Source organism: Tachyglossus aculeatus, chromosome 9 (assembly GCF_015852505.1).
Source record: "Tachyglossus aculeatus isolate mTacAcu1 chromosome 9, mTacAcu1.pri, whole genome shotgun sequence".
NCBI lineage: Eukaryota > Metazoa > Chordata > Mammalia > Monotremata > Tachyglossidae > Tachyglossus > Tachyglossus aculeatus.
In genome coordinates, this window is record NC_052074.1 from 51593600 (window position 1) to 51609363 (window position 15764).

The 15764-nt window shown below is 42.7% G+C and overlaps 1 protein-coding gene across 2 annotated transcripts in view; it reads right to left on the minus strand.

Moving 5' to 3' along the window:
* Positions 1–14023: 14023 nt before the first annotated feature.
* Positions 14024–15764, minus strand: part of GALNT3 (polypeptide N-acetylgalactosaminyltransferase 3) — a 38219-nt gene continuing 36478 nt past the window's right edge. For both annotated transcript variants that reach the window (XM_038751791.1, XM_038751789.1), the window contains exon 11: positions 14024–15128. In XM_038751791.1, the coding sequence (XP_038607719.1) occupies positions 15006–15128 (123 nt within the window). In that variant the 3' untranslated portion in view covers positions 14024–15005. The remainder of the gene's footprint in view (positions 15129–15764) is intronic.

Below are 15764 nucleotides of genomic sequence, written 5' to 3' on the forward strand. Positions count from 1 at the left end.
AAGGGTATTTGTTAAGTGTTGACTGTGTGCCAGGCACTGTACTAAGCACTAGGGTAGATACAAGTTAATCAGCTTGAACAAAATCCATGTCACATGTGGGGCTCACGGGCTTAATCCCCATTTTACAGATGAAGTAACTGAGGCACAGAGAAGGTAAGTAACTCACGCAAGGTCACACAGCGGACAGCTGGAATTAGAACTCAGGTCCTTTCACTTTCAGGCCTGTGCTTTTTCCACCAGGCCATGCTGCTTCCATTGCAGTTACTGTCAGCTTGTTGAGCAGGGTCTCATTTCATTGACCAATATGAGCAAGAGAAAATTACTTTTTGTAGACAAACCTCCAGTGGTCTTTAGTGAAAAGGAAACAGAGGGGAGGAGAAAGTTATTTGATTGTAGTAATGCTTCAAGCAAAGTTCAAAAAAGATTTAACCTCCGGGTCAGATGCTTCTAGAGATCCCAATTCAATTCTTAGTCTGTCATTCATTCATTGTCGTATTTATTGAGCTTACTGTGTGCAGAGCACTGTGCTAAGTGCTTGGGAAGTACAAGTCGGCAACAAGTCATAATGATAATAATAGCAATAATGTATTTGTTAAATAGTTATATGCCAAGTATCTATTAAGCATTGGGGTTGATGCCGTAATAGTTGTGGTATTTAAGTGCTTACAAAGTGCCAAGCACTGTCCAAAGTCCTGGGGGTAGAATAAGATCATCAAGTCCCACATGGGGTTTACAGTCTAAGTAGGAGGGAGAACAGGTATTGAATCCCCATTTTGCAGAGGAGGGAACTGAGGCCCAGAGAAGTTAAGTGATTTGCCCAAGATCACAAAGCAGACAAGTGGCAGAGCCAGGATTAGAACCTCTAGGACTTGCACCCTAAGGACGTTGGGATTCTGAAGACCTCTGAGCTTTGTCTAGAAGCCAGAGTTCAGAGCTTAAATACACTTGCTTCTGAACCTTTATCTTATTTATAGCCTCTTCATGTTGAAGTAATTCAGGTAGGTTGATTTTTAAAGAAAAAACTCTAACTTTTAAGAAATTCCAATGGTTGATTCCTGCTAGGAACACAACGTGGAGGAGATGAAAGAGGAAACTGACCGTGCCTGACCTGATTACCTTGTATCTACCCAGTGCTTGGTATAGAGTAAGTGCTTAACAAATACCACAGTTATTATTATTAGCCTGTTTTCTTACTGTCCTATCTCCTGAGCTTCTGGGAAACTCTGCCTCGTAAAATGCCACCCCAAATCTGATTTGACTGTTCTCACTGGTAGTTTCCAAGTGTTAAAGTATATCTGAAGTGGTGTCGTCTTTTTAAAAAAAAAAAAAGCCAGGAAGACTGTGTGAGAGGATTGACCCCATTTCTTCAAGGACCCTGTGTTATTCTCGAATAGTGTTAGGCACTATGGGAGGAGTGGGGGCTTTTTGAATCACCAGGGAGCGACTTTGTTCACTGTCATCAGTTCTGTGCACTCATTCTGCAAGGCTCCAAATAGCTACCGCATTCCCAAAGAACCCAGTTAGTCAAGTTTAGGAACCTGGGAGAATTAGGCTCATTTTGAGATTGCCCTGGTCTCGCACAACAGAGATTCAGGAAATCCTAGGGTGTATCTAGCAGCCATTTCTGGCCAGTACGGACTATGCTTCCTAAGTGCAACATCCATAGGATGGACTCTTGACTGGGTTCTTTCTGCCAATTCGCCTTTTCCTTCTGGGTCAACAGCTTTCACCCTCAGAGGAGCTTAAGGGCAGGGTTCAAGTATAGGCCGAAGTGCAGGCCGATCGCGTCTTCCTTCTTACGCATATTTTAAAATCCAGGAAAACATCCAGGCTACTGCTTTACTCAGTCTCTTGCCACTTTAAAGGAATGCTCAATTGGGAAAATCAGTCTCTCCTGGAATTTTGTCACTATTATAGCATAATGATTTCTAACTTGATCTCTGTTCTTGCCTTCATTCCTTCCTGTGTATTTACAGGGTCATTTTTATTAATCCCGTGTCAGGTAAAGCCAAAGTGACCAAAGTGAATCCTCAAATGGAGTGATTAAATGGATACTGGCCCTGGAACCATTAACTCCGTAAGTCATTTCCGAGACTGGGGTGATGTGCTGCTTCACTAAGACTTTTCAGACTTTTAAGGAGTCACGTGAGACCTTCAAATATTTCAACTGTGAGAGTTGCAAAATGAAACCAGGAAAATGGGTTCCTGGTAACTTGGAACTTAGCCCTGCCTGTGGGTGGTTTAATTAGTCTTTTGGCACTTGTTGCTACCTTCTTTGCTTTTCACACGTCCCGTACGGAATGCAGGAGAATTATTTAGTCTTGACCAGGCACCTGGAAATTGGCCTTCTGCTATGCAGTTGTGATCATTATTCATTCAATTATATTTATTGAGTGCTTAGTGCATGCAGAGCACTGCACTAAGCACTTGGGACAGTACAGTACAACAATAAACAGAGACATTCTCTGTCTGAAGAAAGCTTACAGTCTATTGCTTTAGTTCCTCTAGAACCTCATTATTTTAAGGGTGGTAGGTAGTGTAAAGTTCTGAAGTGGTCAGAGAGAGCTAATGGCATGATCAGGGCGTGGCTGATGTCTCCATATCTCTGGTGATTTTGTTGGTGCTGGCCAGGGGCCAGGTCTCGCTAGAGGCAGCCAATAGTAACAACTGTGGTATGTGTTAAGCGCTTAGTATGTGGCAGGCACTGTACTGAGTGCTGGAATGGATACAGATAAGTCAGGTTGGACACGGTCCCTGTCCCACATGGGGCTCTCAGTCTCAATCCCTAATTTACAGATGAGGTAAATGAGGTACAGAGAAGTTGTGACTTGCCCACTGTTCCACAGCAGAGAAGTAGCAGAGCTGGATTAGAATCCAGGTTCTTCTGACTCCCAGAAATGTGATTTTATCTGCTAGGTCATGCTGTTTTTCTGCATTTTCTGTCACACTGCCTCCATTCACCTGCGTGGGTTAAGGGTTTGTGGGGTTTTTTTGGTTGCTGTTTCTGTTTTTATACATATACTATACCCTCCTTCCCTCCTTTCCAGCTGAAGGCCTCTCCTCAGCCTCCTACCTCCCATCCCTGTTCCAGGCCTCAGCTATTTCCTGCTTATCAGGTAAAGTATCTGTCTGCCAACAGCTTCCATTCCAGCCCTTTTTTTTTTTTGTCATTTAATATATTTGGAAAAAACAAGAATGACCCAGACCTACATTTTCCTAAGAGAGGAAAGAACCTTCTGAATATTCTAGGCTAATGAACTTTTCATGAGGTACCCAACCAAGTAAATGCTCTGTGGGACTGGCTCTCGCCTGTAGTCATTAGGTCCTTGAGGGCAGGGGTTCATGTCGACTAATTCTCTCCCAAGTGTTTAGTTTTAGTACAATGCTTTGCACACCGTAGGCACTCGGTAAGCACCATTGATTGATAGATTGGAAGCTTCCCTAGCTTCCTACTTAGAAGATTATTGACTGTGTATTTTGGTGGTTGTGGCTGTTCTCTCTCTGTGGGAAAGTTTATCTTCAGTGTAGGAACAGTGTTTTGGGTTAGAGGCACTCATGTTATCACTCAAAAATGGTTTCATTTGATTCCTCTGACCATGTGTTGGGAAATAGCAAGGGCCTGTCTTTGTCGAAGGGAAATTTGTGTCAAGACAAGGGCTTGAAAGGGAAAGAGGCCAAGAAAGCAAGAACCATATGGAGAGTGATAGGACAGCTGAAATCAGTTGATCCATCAATGGTTTTTGAGCACTTAGTGTGTGCAAAGCACTGTTTTAAATGCTTCAGTAGTGGTGGTAAACACCATCCCTACCCTCAAGAAGTTTCTAGTCTAGTAGAAGAGCTCCAACGGGGAGCTAGCTCTAGGTCAGGCTACAAAAATGAGAAAACTAACCCGACATTTGGTCTCTGTACCCGTTTGGGGAAAAATGTGAGTTCAGCTTTTCTCCCAAACACCCTGATCCTCTTGCGTGAAGAGCAGAACCCCCGAACAGGGTTTTAGGATGTCAGTGAGATGAAATGAATGACCACCACCGTACTTGCTCTAAACAGAAAACCAGAAAATGCTCATGTAAAGAATGCTGAATAATTTGGCCCTTGTTTTAATTGACTGTAGGCACTTCTTTGGAAATGTCTGAAGTGTAGTTTGTGAAACATGTTCCAAAAGTGTTTGATGTAAAATAAGCTCTAGCCATTCACAGTGCAGAATAGTCAAAAAGCTGTAGATTACAACTCTGTTCCTAAGAGCCTCAGCCTTTGTGTCTTAGTAAAGTTGATCTGCTTTTTTTATTTGACATTTCTGGTGAAATAGCCTCGAGATAAAATTATTAATACATATGTGCTGGTTAATACCTGTTAACTCAGAACATGGCACTTTGTTATTTCAGTGTGTTCCACTCGACGTCACAGGGTATATCAATTTGGTAGGAAAAATAAAAAAAGAACGACAACAACAACAGAAAATCAGAAGTATACTTTTCCCTCAATAGACAAACATATAGTGGCTTAGTCAAAAATCCCTTAAATTATCCTCCTAAGTAACACTTTTCTTTTAAGAATCGAGATGATGGTTGTGGTTGAGCTGCTGTTGCAATTTGGTTCATTTGCAAGTGTTGATGGAATTTTTTGAGCTAAATGTAACATTCTCAAAAAAATCCAAAACTCTGGTAAAATTGTCCTTCAGCCTAATCTAAACCATTCGTGTTTTCGCCATGGTCTCCCACTGGGGAAGTTTTGTTTTCTCAGCTATATGTAGATGATGAAAACCATGATTAGTACATGATGCCATTTCTTGGGGAAAAATACTGTGTACTTGAAAAAAAAAAGTGTTTCCCAATATAATTGGGTACAGTCTTCACTTGATTTTATTACTTCTGAAGTTTGCACAGTCTTGGGGCAGGGTTTGATGAATGCTGTACCCAAAAACTGCTTGCTTACAGTAGGTGAAAGGGAAGACCATTGATCCTAAAATGAAAAAAATCATATACAGGACAGGTATTTTATACTAGACCTCATTACGTTGCTCATTTCCTAGATTGATTTCTCTTGTGTATAAATTGTGACATCAAAGATGCCAAAGGGTAAATAAAATAAGCTACAATGATATTTGACAGAACTTAACCTGGACCTTATGTTGTAATAATTTATTCATATTAGCCGTAGTCTTCTGTATTTATATTTTCGGTATTTATTATGAATGAAATGGAAATTGATGTATCTATTGTGGCTTTATTATGGCAGTGTATATATTATAAATGAGCATTTTTAAGTCTTAATTTTATGTTTCTTTTGTTAGTGGCACTCGTATTATGCTGTACTTTTTATTCTATATTGTACACGATTGTCCATTTGTTTGCAGCCAAGTAAAACAGGTTTCTACGTCATATCAGCTATGGTATTTTGCACTGTGCATCCTTTGGACCAGTTTGTAATATTCAGTGGTACTCTTCACTCTCGGTTTATACTGGCTGGCGTTTCAGATGGCGCCCGTTTTCTGATTAGAAGGGGATCTGTCTCCCTTTCAAAAGTACTCTAATTTGTTCAGAGGGCAAGTCTGTAGTTCTGTTCTCAGGACCCGTCCTCGTAATGCTTTCCCCTTGTATTGTAAAGGCTGCCCTATGTGCTCAGCCACTTTGGCTTTCCTGCAAAGACTGTTCCTCTGGCTTGTCTGGGCCTTATTTGGAACAACCTTAGAGCACCACTGCACCCCACTCGTTCCAGGCTCACTACCTGCCCCTGGCAGACGCTGAACATTTGCTTTGGGCCCAGGCCTCCACTGGCCCAGTGAAGCAGAGAAGCCGGGCATTGATCAAAGATTTTCCACTCACGTGAAAAAAACATTTTCTTCCACGTGACTTACTTAAAGAATTGTAACCTAAATGGATCCTGTACTTCGGGCAATCCAGATCTTTGCTCAGCTAGGTTTCACTTGCCTGAGAAGACCTGACAATCCAGACAGTTAAAAATGGCTTTTGGTACCTGTGATCGCCAAGCTGAAAGCTGATGGAGAACTGAAGAACAACAAGGACGCCTTAACTGCTCACCTCTGGCACAAGGTAACACGGTATGCTTATTGCATGTGGAAAATGTTAGGCAAGTTCTCTGGGGCAGTCCAAGATGATCCACGAGATCTCTCCCCACCCTTAGAGTAGGAGGGTCTTGAATAGAGGGGAGAAAGCTGCAAAGGCCCAGAGAGATTAATCCAGACAGACCTCTGAGAGAAAATGTGGAATAACTGGAGTCAGGCTCTGAGATTAGTGCACTGTGCCCAAGAATTGAAAGAGATTTGATGTCACAGTTAGATTTGTGTCACCAAAAGACCGAAATCTTTCCAGGGAGTGTTTGAAATCTTGCAGTTTGGGTTTCGCTTCCTGGACTTTATCACGATTTTGACAGGTTTTGTCCACATAGTATAGAATAGAATTTTAGCCAGACTCACTTTGCAATGCCTCCATCTGCTGGTCAGTTTCAAAACAATAATATAATAATAATAATAATAATAATAATAATAGTGCTGATTTTCAAGACTATAGATTTTACAAGCATCTAACAGTGAGAGGGTTTTTTTTAAGCTTTGTCAGACCTAGAGCAACACTCTGAACCATTTAAAAATAATGATTCTTTCCCTGCTTATACTCAAGATAATAGAAAAGGGGAGCCACCACTGTTATACGGTTTGGCATAATTCACTTACAAGCTTTTTGGGTTTAATATTTAATATTGGGTCTGAGTTTGGAGCTTTATATGCTCCAGTACCATTTCCTTATAAAATATCTTGTGCAAGAAAACTGTTTATCACCTAGGACCAGATTAATGTTCCTAGCAGGGCCATTAATAAACAGGCCTTCTGGACATGCTACATCAAACAGTAATATGAAACAATTCATACTGATGAAATTCAAGTTTGATTCTTGAGTCTAAAATCCCACTGGAATAGAAATCAAGATTAGTTTGCACTTTAACTGTTCTCCAGTTCAAAACAGAGGAAACCCCCAGCCCTTCCAGTTGGGGACAAGAAGCGGAGCCCTCACTGGGACAGGACAGAAGAGGTGAGAAAGGACATCGAACAAGCTTGGTAAGAATGGCAACCTAAAGACCCTGGGACTGGCTGTGATACCATCACCTCTAATCACTTCATCCACTGACCCTTACTTGCCTATTAGCACTATTATTCATAACGGTGGGATTTTAAGTGCTTATTATGGGCCAAGCACAGGGATGGATATAAGATAATCACATTGAACACAGTCCCTGCCCCTCATGGGGCTCACAGACTAAGGGAAAGGGTGATGAGGAAACTAAGGCATAGAGAAGTAGTTTGGCCTAAAGCCAGGCCTGGGAGTCAAAAGCACCTGGGTTCAAATCCCCATTCTGCCATTTGTCTGTGTGACTTGGGCAAGACACTTCACTTCTCTGTGCCTCAGCTGCAAAAAGGGGATTAAGACTGAGCAATCTGCTGATCTTGCATCTACCTCAGTGCTTAGCAAGGTCTGGCAAATGGTAAGTGCTAAATAAATACCATTTAAAAAAAAAGTTGATTTACCCAAAGTCAAAGCAGGCAAGTGCTAAGAGCTGGAATTAAAACCAAGGTCGTCACCCAAGCTCATGTTCTTTCCTCTGGGCCATGCTGCCTCTTTCCCCTTTATCTCCTCTGACAATGATGCCCTTCCTCCACACCAGGATCCAGCAGGTGTAGCTCCTCAACAGAGCCTCAGGATGGCCACAAAGGCCTATATTTTGTACATCCCTCCATTTGAGAGAGGGAGGGGAGTTTCTCTCCCTCTCCATATAATAGAAAAGGAGAGAGAGTACACAAGTGTGTGTGTGTGTGTCCCTGTAAAATCTAAGCTAGCATCTATGATTACCTGGCCTCCTAGTGATCCTCCTATTTCAGATTATAGTGGGACAGCTGAAACCGCATGAGCAAAATGGAGGAGGAAAACAGGGTCTTGACGAGCCACATTCCAAATAATAGTTTCCCTGGAAGCAGGAACAGGTACAGAAATAAGGCTGGCACAGGATTTTAATTTGATTTCTGCAGAACCAGAGAGAACAAACCAATGAATGGAGAAAACCTCCTGCACCCTACCCAAGCTCCAGAAATGCTGTAGCATTAACTAGGTCACTCAGATGGCTGGCAGAAAATTCTACTGCACTTCATTCATTGTATGTAATAATAACGATGGCATTTATTAAGCGCTTACTATGGGCAAAGCACTGTACTAAGCACTAGGGGAGGTTACAAGGTGATCAGGTTGTCCCATGGGGGGCTCACAGTCTTAATCCCCATTTTACAGATGCAGTAAGTGAGGCCCAGAGAAGAAGTGACTTGCCCAAAGTCACACAGCTGACAATTGGTGGAGCTGGGATTTGAACTCATGACCTCTGACTCCAAAGCCCAAGCTCGTTCCACTGTGCCATGCTGCTTCTCAGCACTGAGTGCAAAGCACTGTATTAAGCACTTGGGAAAGTACAATCTAACAATAATACACACAATCTGCTTCCTGCTGGGCCAGTGTAGGCACGTGTATCTCAACTGACTATTTCTGTTAAGTTTTCTGGGATGTGAATGCCTCCTAGGGAACCTAAAGCAGAAGGTGGGGCAGATCTCAGACTTTGGAGTCGGCCTTGTCCGAATCAGGACATCTCTAGCAGGGATGATCCAAGACCTGAGGCCAAAAACCAGTGCCTCTTTTATTCTTGGTGTAAGTAGGTGAACCCGGGGACAGGGAAGGGGCAGGGGAAGACGAGCAGGGCTTGGGGCTTCTAGCACTCCAGATCCCTTGACTGGGCATACAAACAAAGACCTTGGACTAACGTAGCCTGAAGCCTCCCAGGAATGCCCACTTAGTGACCAGCTGCAGAGTGGAAAGGTTTGGCCCTTTTGTGCAGTCCAGGATAATAATGATAATAGCATATGTATTCACTGTTCTGAGTGCTGGGGTAGCTACAAAGTCATCTGGTGGGCAACAGGCCTTGTCTCACACTCTTAATCCTCACTTTACAGATGAGGGAACTGAGGCTCAGAGAAGGGAAACGCAAGGTCACACGGCAGACAAGCAGTGGAGCCGGGATTCCCAGGCCCGCGCTCTATCCACTAGACCATGCACCATTCTGTCTGGGGCCCCTGCTCCCACTTTTAGAAAGAGGAAATCAGAAGCAGAGAGCAAGAAGGCACCCAAGCTGCCTCGTGGTGCTCGATGGATCGTCAGCCTTCACACAGGGAAGCTCCCTCTGCCTTGAGGTTGAACAGTTCCCTCTTATTGGTTTGGGAGGAAGGGGCACCTCAGCCAACAAGCCACTGCTCCCACAGCTTAGCTTACTCACCAGTTTCCATTCTCCCTGATAGAGGACTCAAAGATTGGCCAACCAGCTTATAGAAAGTTCCAGCCTCTTGGCCTTGTGGGTGGGTAATGCAGCAGGCTGACTTTTCCAGTTTTACCTCGGGACATTCCAAATGACTTTCCTGGTGGCAGGTAAGGCGGCAAGCTGTCCCATATTAACACAGAAGCAGCTGCCTGAGCAGAACAGTAGAAAAATACTTAATAACTAGACTTGAAAAGCCAACATATTGCACCCCAACTTTTTTTTTCCTTTCACACTGAAATCCTGCAGACGTGTTGAGCAGAATTGCAGTCACAAAACAGATCAGGGGCCCCTAGGGTTCTTTGCTCAACTGCAGTTCTATCAGAGGTGGCTGGAAATCACTGACAGCTTCACCCTCGATTTGTTTTTGCATTCAAGGTGCTGATAGGCCACCCCAGCTGGCTGTGATATCAATCAATGCTATTTCCTGAGCACTTTTTTATGGTATTTAAGCACTTACAACATGCCGGGCACTGTACTAAGCACTGGAGTAGATACAAGATAATCAGATTGGACACATTCCACGTTCCACATGAGGGTCACAGTTTTAATCCCCATTTATAGATGAGGTATCTCAAACCCAGAGAAATTGACAACTTCTCAAACAGCAGAGCTGGGATTAGAACCCAGGTCCTTCTGACCCCCAGGCCAGTGCTCTATCTCCTGGACCACACTGCTTCTCACTTTGTGCAGGGCACTGTACTAAGTGCTTGGGGAAGTTCAAAACGGATGTAATCACTTGTTCAGACAGGGTCTGATTGAGGCAGGATAATTCCGGCACTCCAGATCCCTTGACTGGGCATACAAAAACCTTGGACTAACATAGCTTGAAGCCTCCCAGGAATGCCAGGGAATGCCCACTTAGTGACCTGCTGCAGAATGCAAAGGTTAGGCCCGCAAAAGCTAGATCCCAGACCACCTCACTCACCAGTCCTCCCTCCGATCAGTCCCTCTGGACTGGTGCTCTCTCTTGCTTCCACCACCCCTGCTCTGGCCGACACTGCCCACACATCACTGGATGTGTCTACTGCACAACATCAGTAAGTGCTGTAGCACTAGGCTGCAAGAGGGAAAGATAAATCTGTTCCAAAGAGGTAGGAAATAAGACACAGAAAGGTAGGCAGACAACAGTATGAAGTCCAAATACCTCTTCTATCCACAGGGCCTTGGATGAAAATTGGACTCCCTTTCAGAAGCTCCTGAGGGTTTTGTTCAGCTGAGCAGAAGGTCTTCTCTTGAGGTGTACCAAATCCTGCTCCGACCACAGTCCCTGGCCTCTACCCTTGATGTACCTTAAATACCGTCTTCCACTTCCTCCCCACAACCCAGGGTACTCCAACAACAACTACTCATCTTCCCACACTTAGCTGCTGACCTAATTTAATCAAAAATCCCCTATTAAATATTTATGGAACATAATCATGGTGTTAAATAAGTACATAAGGTCAGGGCCTACTAGGCTGGTTTCTAATTAATCCAAAGCACACTAGGCCTCGTTATGCCTCAACTGCTCAAGTAAGCATGCCAATGAAGTGTGTGAGTAATCACCCGGTAGCTCTCTTGTTTCAGAGACCTGCTGGGTGTATGGGGTACATTCCCATAACTGGATAGTTGGGCTGATAAGAAGTGGGGAAGGAATGCTGTCAAACCCTGTGTGGACAGGGAATGTGTCTTTCTGTACTCTCCCAAGTGCTTAGTACAGTGCTTTGCACATTGTCAGCGTGCAGCAAATATGACAATGAACGACACCCCTTCTCCCTGGACCCATTGCACAGCTAGAGATGACTGGGGCTGATTAATGAAACATTCACATCAATACTCTAGGCTGCGGTTTTGCTACGCAAATTAGACCAAGTTTACCCTCGCCAAAATACTTGGATCATGCACTGGCAGGTGGAAGACATACACAAAGCTGCTGCATGGGGGGTGCCCAAGGCTGCCCCTGAAGTACTAGCAAGTCACTGGGGCGGCCAGGAGAAGTGGAGGCAGAGGAAGCAGTGAATGCTAGGCCTTCTGCTCCTTTTCTCCTGACCCCCCCCGCCCCCTCTTTTCCCCTTCTTCTCATCTCTCCTTTCTTTCTCTTTTCCCCTTCCCTTTTCTCCTGGCCCCTTCCCTGAGCCACTCAAGGCGGCCAGGTTTCTGGGTCTTACCCATCATCACGAATCACTGCCGTTTTCTCCGGGCCTCAAGGATGACAGGGAGCAACTCTTCTAAGAACAATAAAAGACAAGTAGACTGTAAAACCCAACTTGGGACAGGGACTGTGCCTGATCTGATTGCATTCTATCTACCCTAGTGTTTAGCACAGAAAAAGCCCTTAAATACCACTCTTGTGTGAATGACTCTTCCTGGATTCGGAATGTCAACTGCATTTTTTCCAGGGGACAACAAGGTACATTGCTTCAGCCTCCAGTACTGCAGCTCGATGTGATGAGTGCTAATGCAGTATTAAAACTAAGGACTTGTCAACTGCCCTTTCTCATTAAAGAAGGCTTTAAAACATGTGTGACCATCTGTCCACACTGGGCCATACCACTTTTCCTTCCATGGTACAACTGGCCTTTTAACTCCTTCAGGAGGACAATAAGGTGAGGGCAAGTCGGGGAAAGGTTTCAGAAGCAAAAGCTTCTGCCCTTCCAGTTAATCAACAAATGGTATTTATTGAGCACTTACAGAGTGTAGAGCACTGTACTAAGCACTTGGGAGAGAACAGTGCAATAGAATACTATCCCTGCCCAGTGGGAATTTACAGACTAGAGGAGCTTGGCTAGGAATGAGAGTTACTACTACTGCTGCAGACTTAAAGGGATGCAGCAGAACCCGATTTGGAAACACAGCATCATAGTTTCTCCCCAACTACAGTGTTTTGTGCACATTAAGTGCTCAATAAATACGATCGAATGAATACAGGAAAAGCAATGATGGGACTCCACTGTGGATTTTTTTTTTTCAGGCTCCCTCCTGTAAGCACAACATTCCCTATTGATATAATAATGCAGTTGCACCTGTTTTTCCTTGCATCAAGACATTCCACTATATACAAAAAAACCCTCCCCCGTCATCCCAGATTTTGTGTCAGCCCATGCTCCTACAAAAGTAGAAAATTCTAAGTTATGGGTTCTTTTTTCCTTTTATAGCAAAATCTTCACTAGCCCCACCCATGGCAATCCAGTCAATCCTTAGAATGGGAATCATCTCTAGGCAACAATACTTGTCCTAAGATAGAGACAATTCTACAGAATTAAGTGGGTTAGCATTCATTTGCATGTTTTCTTGGCCAAGCTTTAACACAGCAGAATGTAGTTGACAGCCAATAGCACTTCTGTTCCCAAACTGGGAGACAGCACAGGCTACAGGAGATGGGGGGCTTCAAGCCCGCTAAGTGACCTACGGCAAGGTACTTACCAGTTCTCTCCATCTGTAAATCAAAGAAAATGCTATGTAGGATATTTTGAGGCCAAAAACATACTCAATATGAAAATGCCTTTGGAAATAAATGTTAAAGTATTTAGGTATAGCTGCTTCAGTGGAATTCCCTGACCAACAGAAAGCACCCAGAGAACCTCCAGACACATGGTTTGCTCATCCCCCAAAAGACCCATTGAAATGTGTCATCTTGCTCTGCTTATTAGTCAGAACCTTCCTCTACCCCTCACCCAAGTCCACGTTTTCCTGTTCTGTTTTTGAGAATGTCCGTCCTCAGCTGAGGAGTGCACTGGGGAGGTGTAACACACTACTGAGACTGCACAAAGTCAGTGCTCACTGACTGATGTAAACTACAATATTAGACATCTCACAAAGAATAGATATGAGGGGAAAAAAAAGAACTACACCATTTTAAAGAAATATCTTTTGAAAAACTCAGTTTTTACTTAAGGTTAAAGATTCAGAGCAGAACTCCTGTAGAAAATTCCCTCCTTCAAACACCATAAAATTAGCAGTTACTGAATTGCACTGGGTGGTCTCTATTACCTATAGATCCTTGATTTGAAAGATTATATACAATTTAAGAAGCCAAACCACCACATGTGATCCTAAACCCTTTACTGATCAGTAATTTTCAAGGTAATTCCTCACTGCTAAGATGGTTATGAGCCTATTAAAACAGAAAGTCAGGATGTTTAATTTGGCTAGGCTTGTGTGGGGGGTAGTTTCGCAGGCAACTGTGAGTGGACCCGATGAGTCCCTCCAGCATAAGTCTTCCTTAAAGTGAGGCTCAGCGAAAAAGCAACTCCCACATTGTAGAAGTTGCTCTCCCTTGGCCTTCTCCACCATTAGATCATAATCTACCACCTTTGATAAGTAAAATTCCAATGAAATATAACTAACACATATGCACCTCTAGATTGTCCTTTTTTCTAATGAAAAGGTCAAAGAGAAAAAAATAGATTGTTGCAATTGAGGAAGGGGACATTTTCACAGTTAAACAAATGAAAGAAAATTCAGAACACAAGACTTGGCCGCCTAAAGTTCCAAGCTAAATCCACTTCTTCCCACCTCCAAACTCTGTATGAGTTAGAATAGTAAGTGTAAAAATACCTTAGTGTAAAACTCTGGAGTCCTAAAAGGAGAAATTAATTCTGCAAAAGAAGTTCAATATCAGAACAGAAATCTTAAATGCTGAGACGCTTTAAATCTGAAGAGGAAAAAAAATAATGGGTGATCTTGCAAATAAGAGTTCTTTATTTTCCACGTCCTCCCATCAGGTAGAGAAAGATAAAGTTTTGGGGCAGCAATGGGGAAACAAGTTTCAGGACAATCATAATTTAAGAACCAGTGACAGATGAAATTTAGCTCCATGTTTTGCATTTGACTTTAATCACCCAGATAAGGTTCATGAATTCTAGTAAAAAAAAGAGACCACCAACATTGGAAACCACCTGTCCGGAAAATGTTCTTGAAAAGTTTACAAAATGCTGCTGAAGGAAAACACTAAGTGAACACCAAGTAAATTAAGAAAGACCCAAGTGCTTGAAATATAATGGAATTTGAGCTGAAAAATGGCATTTAATTCTAAAGTTTTACAGTATTTTGAAATAATAATGATCCTGAAATGGTTTCCTCCTCCCTTTAATTTGAGGTTTAAGAAAAACTTGGCAGAATAAGACAAAGAAAACCACCTGGATTTGTATTTAAAAATAGAAATCCTAGACCTTAAGTCTTCCTGGTTTGCACACCACATACATAAAGCACAGCTGACCATCACTGATCAAAAAAGTCTTCTAAATCATTAAAAAAATACAGTGTATCAAATCTATACTACCCCCCCATCCCCCAGACTAGGGGAAAATATAATATCTGTAAGAATATGTGTGCATATCTACATCTCGCTGCCTAAGGCTACGCAAACACCGCCTTATTCTGGAAATTACCTTTCAGCGTACTGTAAACATTTCTTCCCCTAAACCCGGACACCTCAAATTCTTTGGTATGACTAGTCATTGTGCTTTGAAACAGAACCTTAAGGAATGTCGGTCACAGTGCTGTCTGCACATTCATACGTATCTATAAATAAGAAAAAATATCACTTGGAATAAGTTACGATTAGCTGCTTTTGGATCCTTTTCAAGAGCTACAGTGTACTTGAAGTCACAGTTTTAAGAGACAGCTCATCTCCTTTTCTGATTCCCAATTTCAAATAACACTTAGTTATTTTGGCCAAAGATCCACTGTTGGAAGAGATCTGATGGGTTGCATGACACCAGGCTTGGATGCTCCCCATTTCCTGAAAGGCACATGTTTAATCCTGGGTTATACAGTAGTTGATCCTAGAAAAGAGGGAAAGCAGCAGTAAGTTTCACGCTTAATAGGTATTCATAATACTGAGCAGATATTTCATTACTAGCTGCCTTAGGGGCACAGAAGCCAAAGGGGACTTGATATCATTTCAACATTACAATAGAGAGACACAGCAATGCGTGCTGCATGACTCGAGTTCAATTCAAAGATTATTGTGTCTGAGCCTGTTCACATTGCCTGGATCAATTTACTCAAGTGGTTTTTCATTGAATTAATGGGGGGAAAAGAGATAGTAGCATTCAAAGACATGGATTACACCTCCTGTGCGTAGGCAAAGCTTTAGGTAAAGGTGAAATAGCAAAAAAACACAAAAATTCCTTTGCTAAATTTTAGCCCCTTATTTCCAAACACACATTTGGTAAGTAGTTTGCTCAATCTAATTTCTAAATGACTCTAAATATTCAAACAAGCTTATATTACGTTCTAGAATAAAATATATTCCAAGGTAAAAAGAGAGAAATCACGTGACACTAGTTCTCAATTCCAAGCTCACCAGAAAGTGTCAAAGTTGTGGAAGTAAGAGTACGACAGTGAATCATTTCAAGTAAACGTGAAAAGATTATATGCATATCTTCTCTTTCTACCACAGAATAATTTAAGTACAA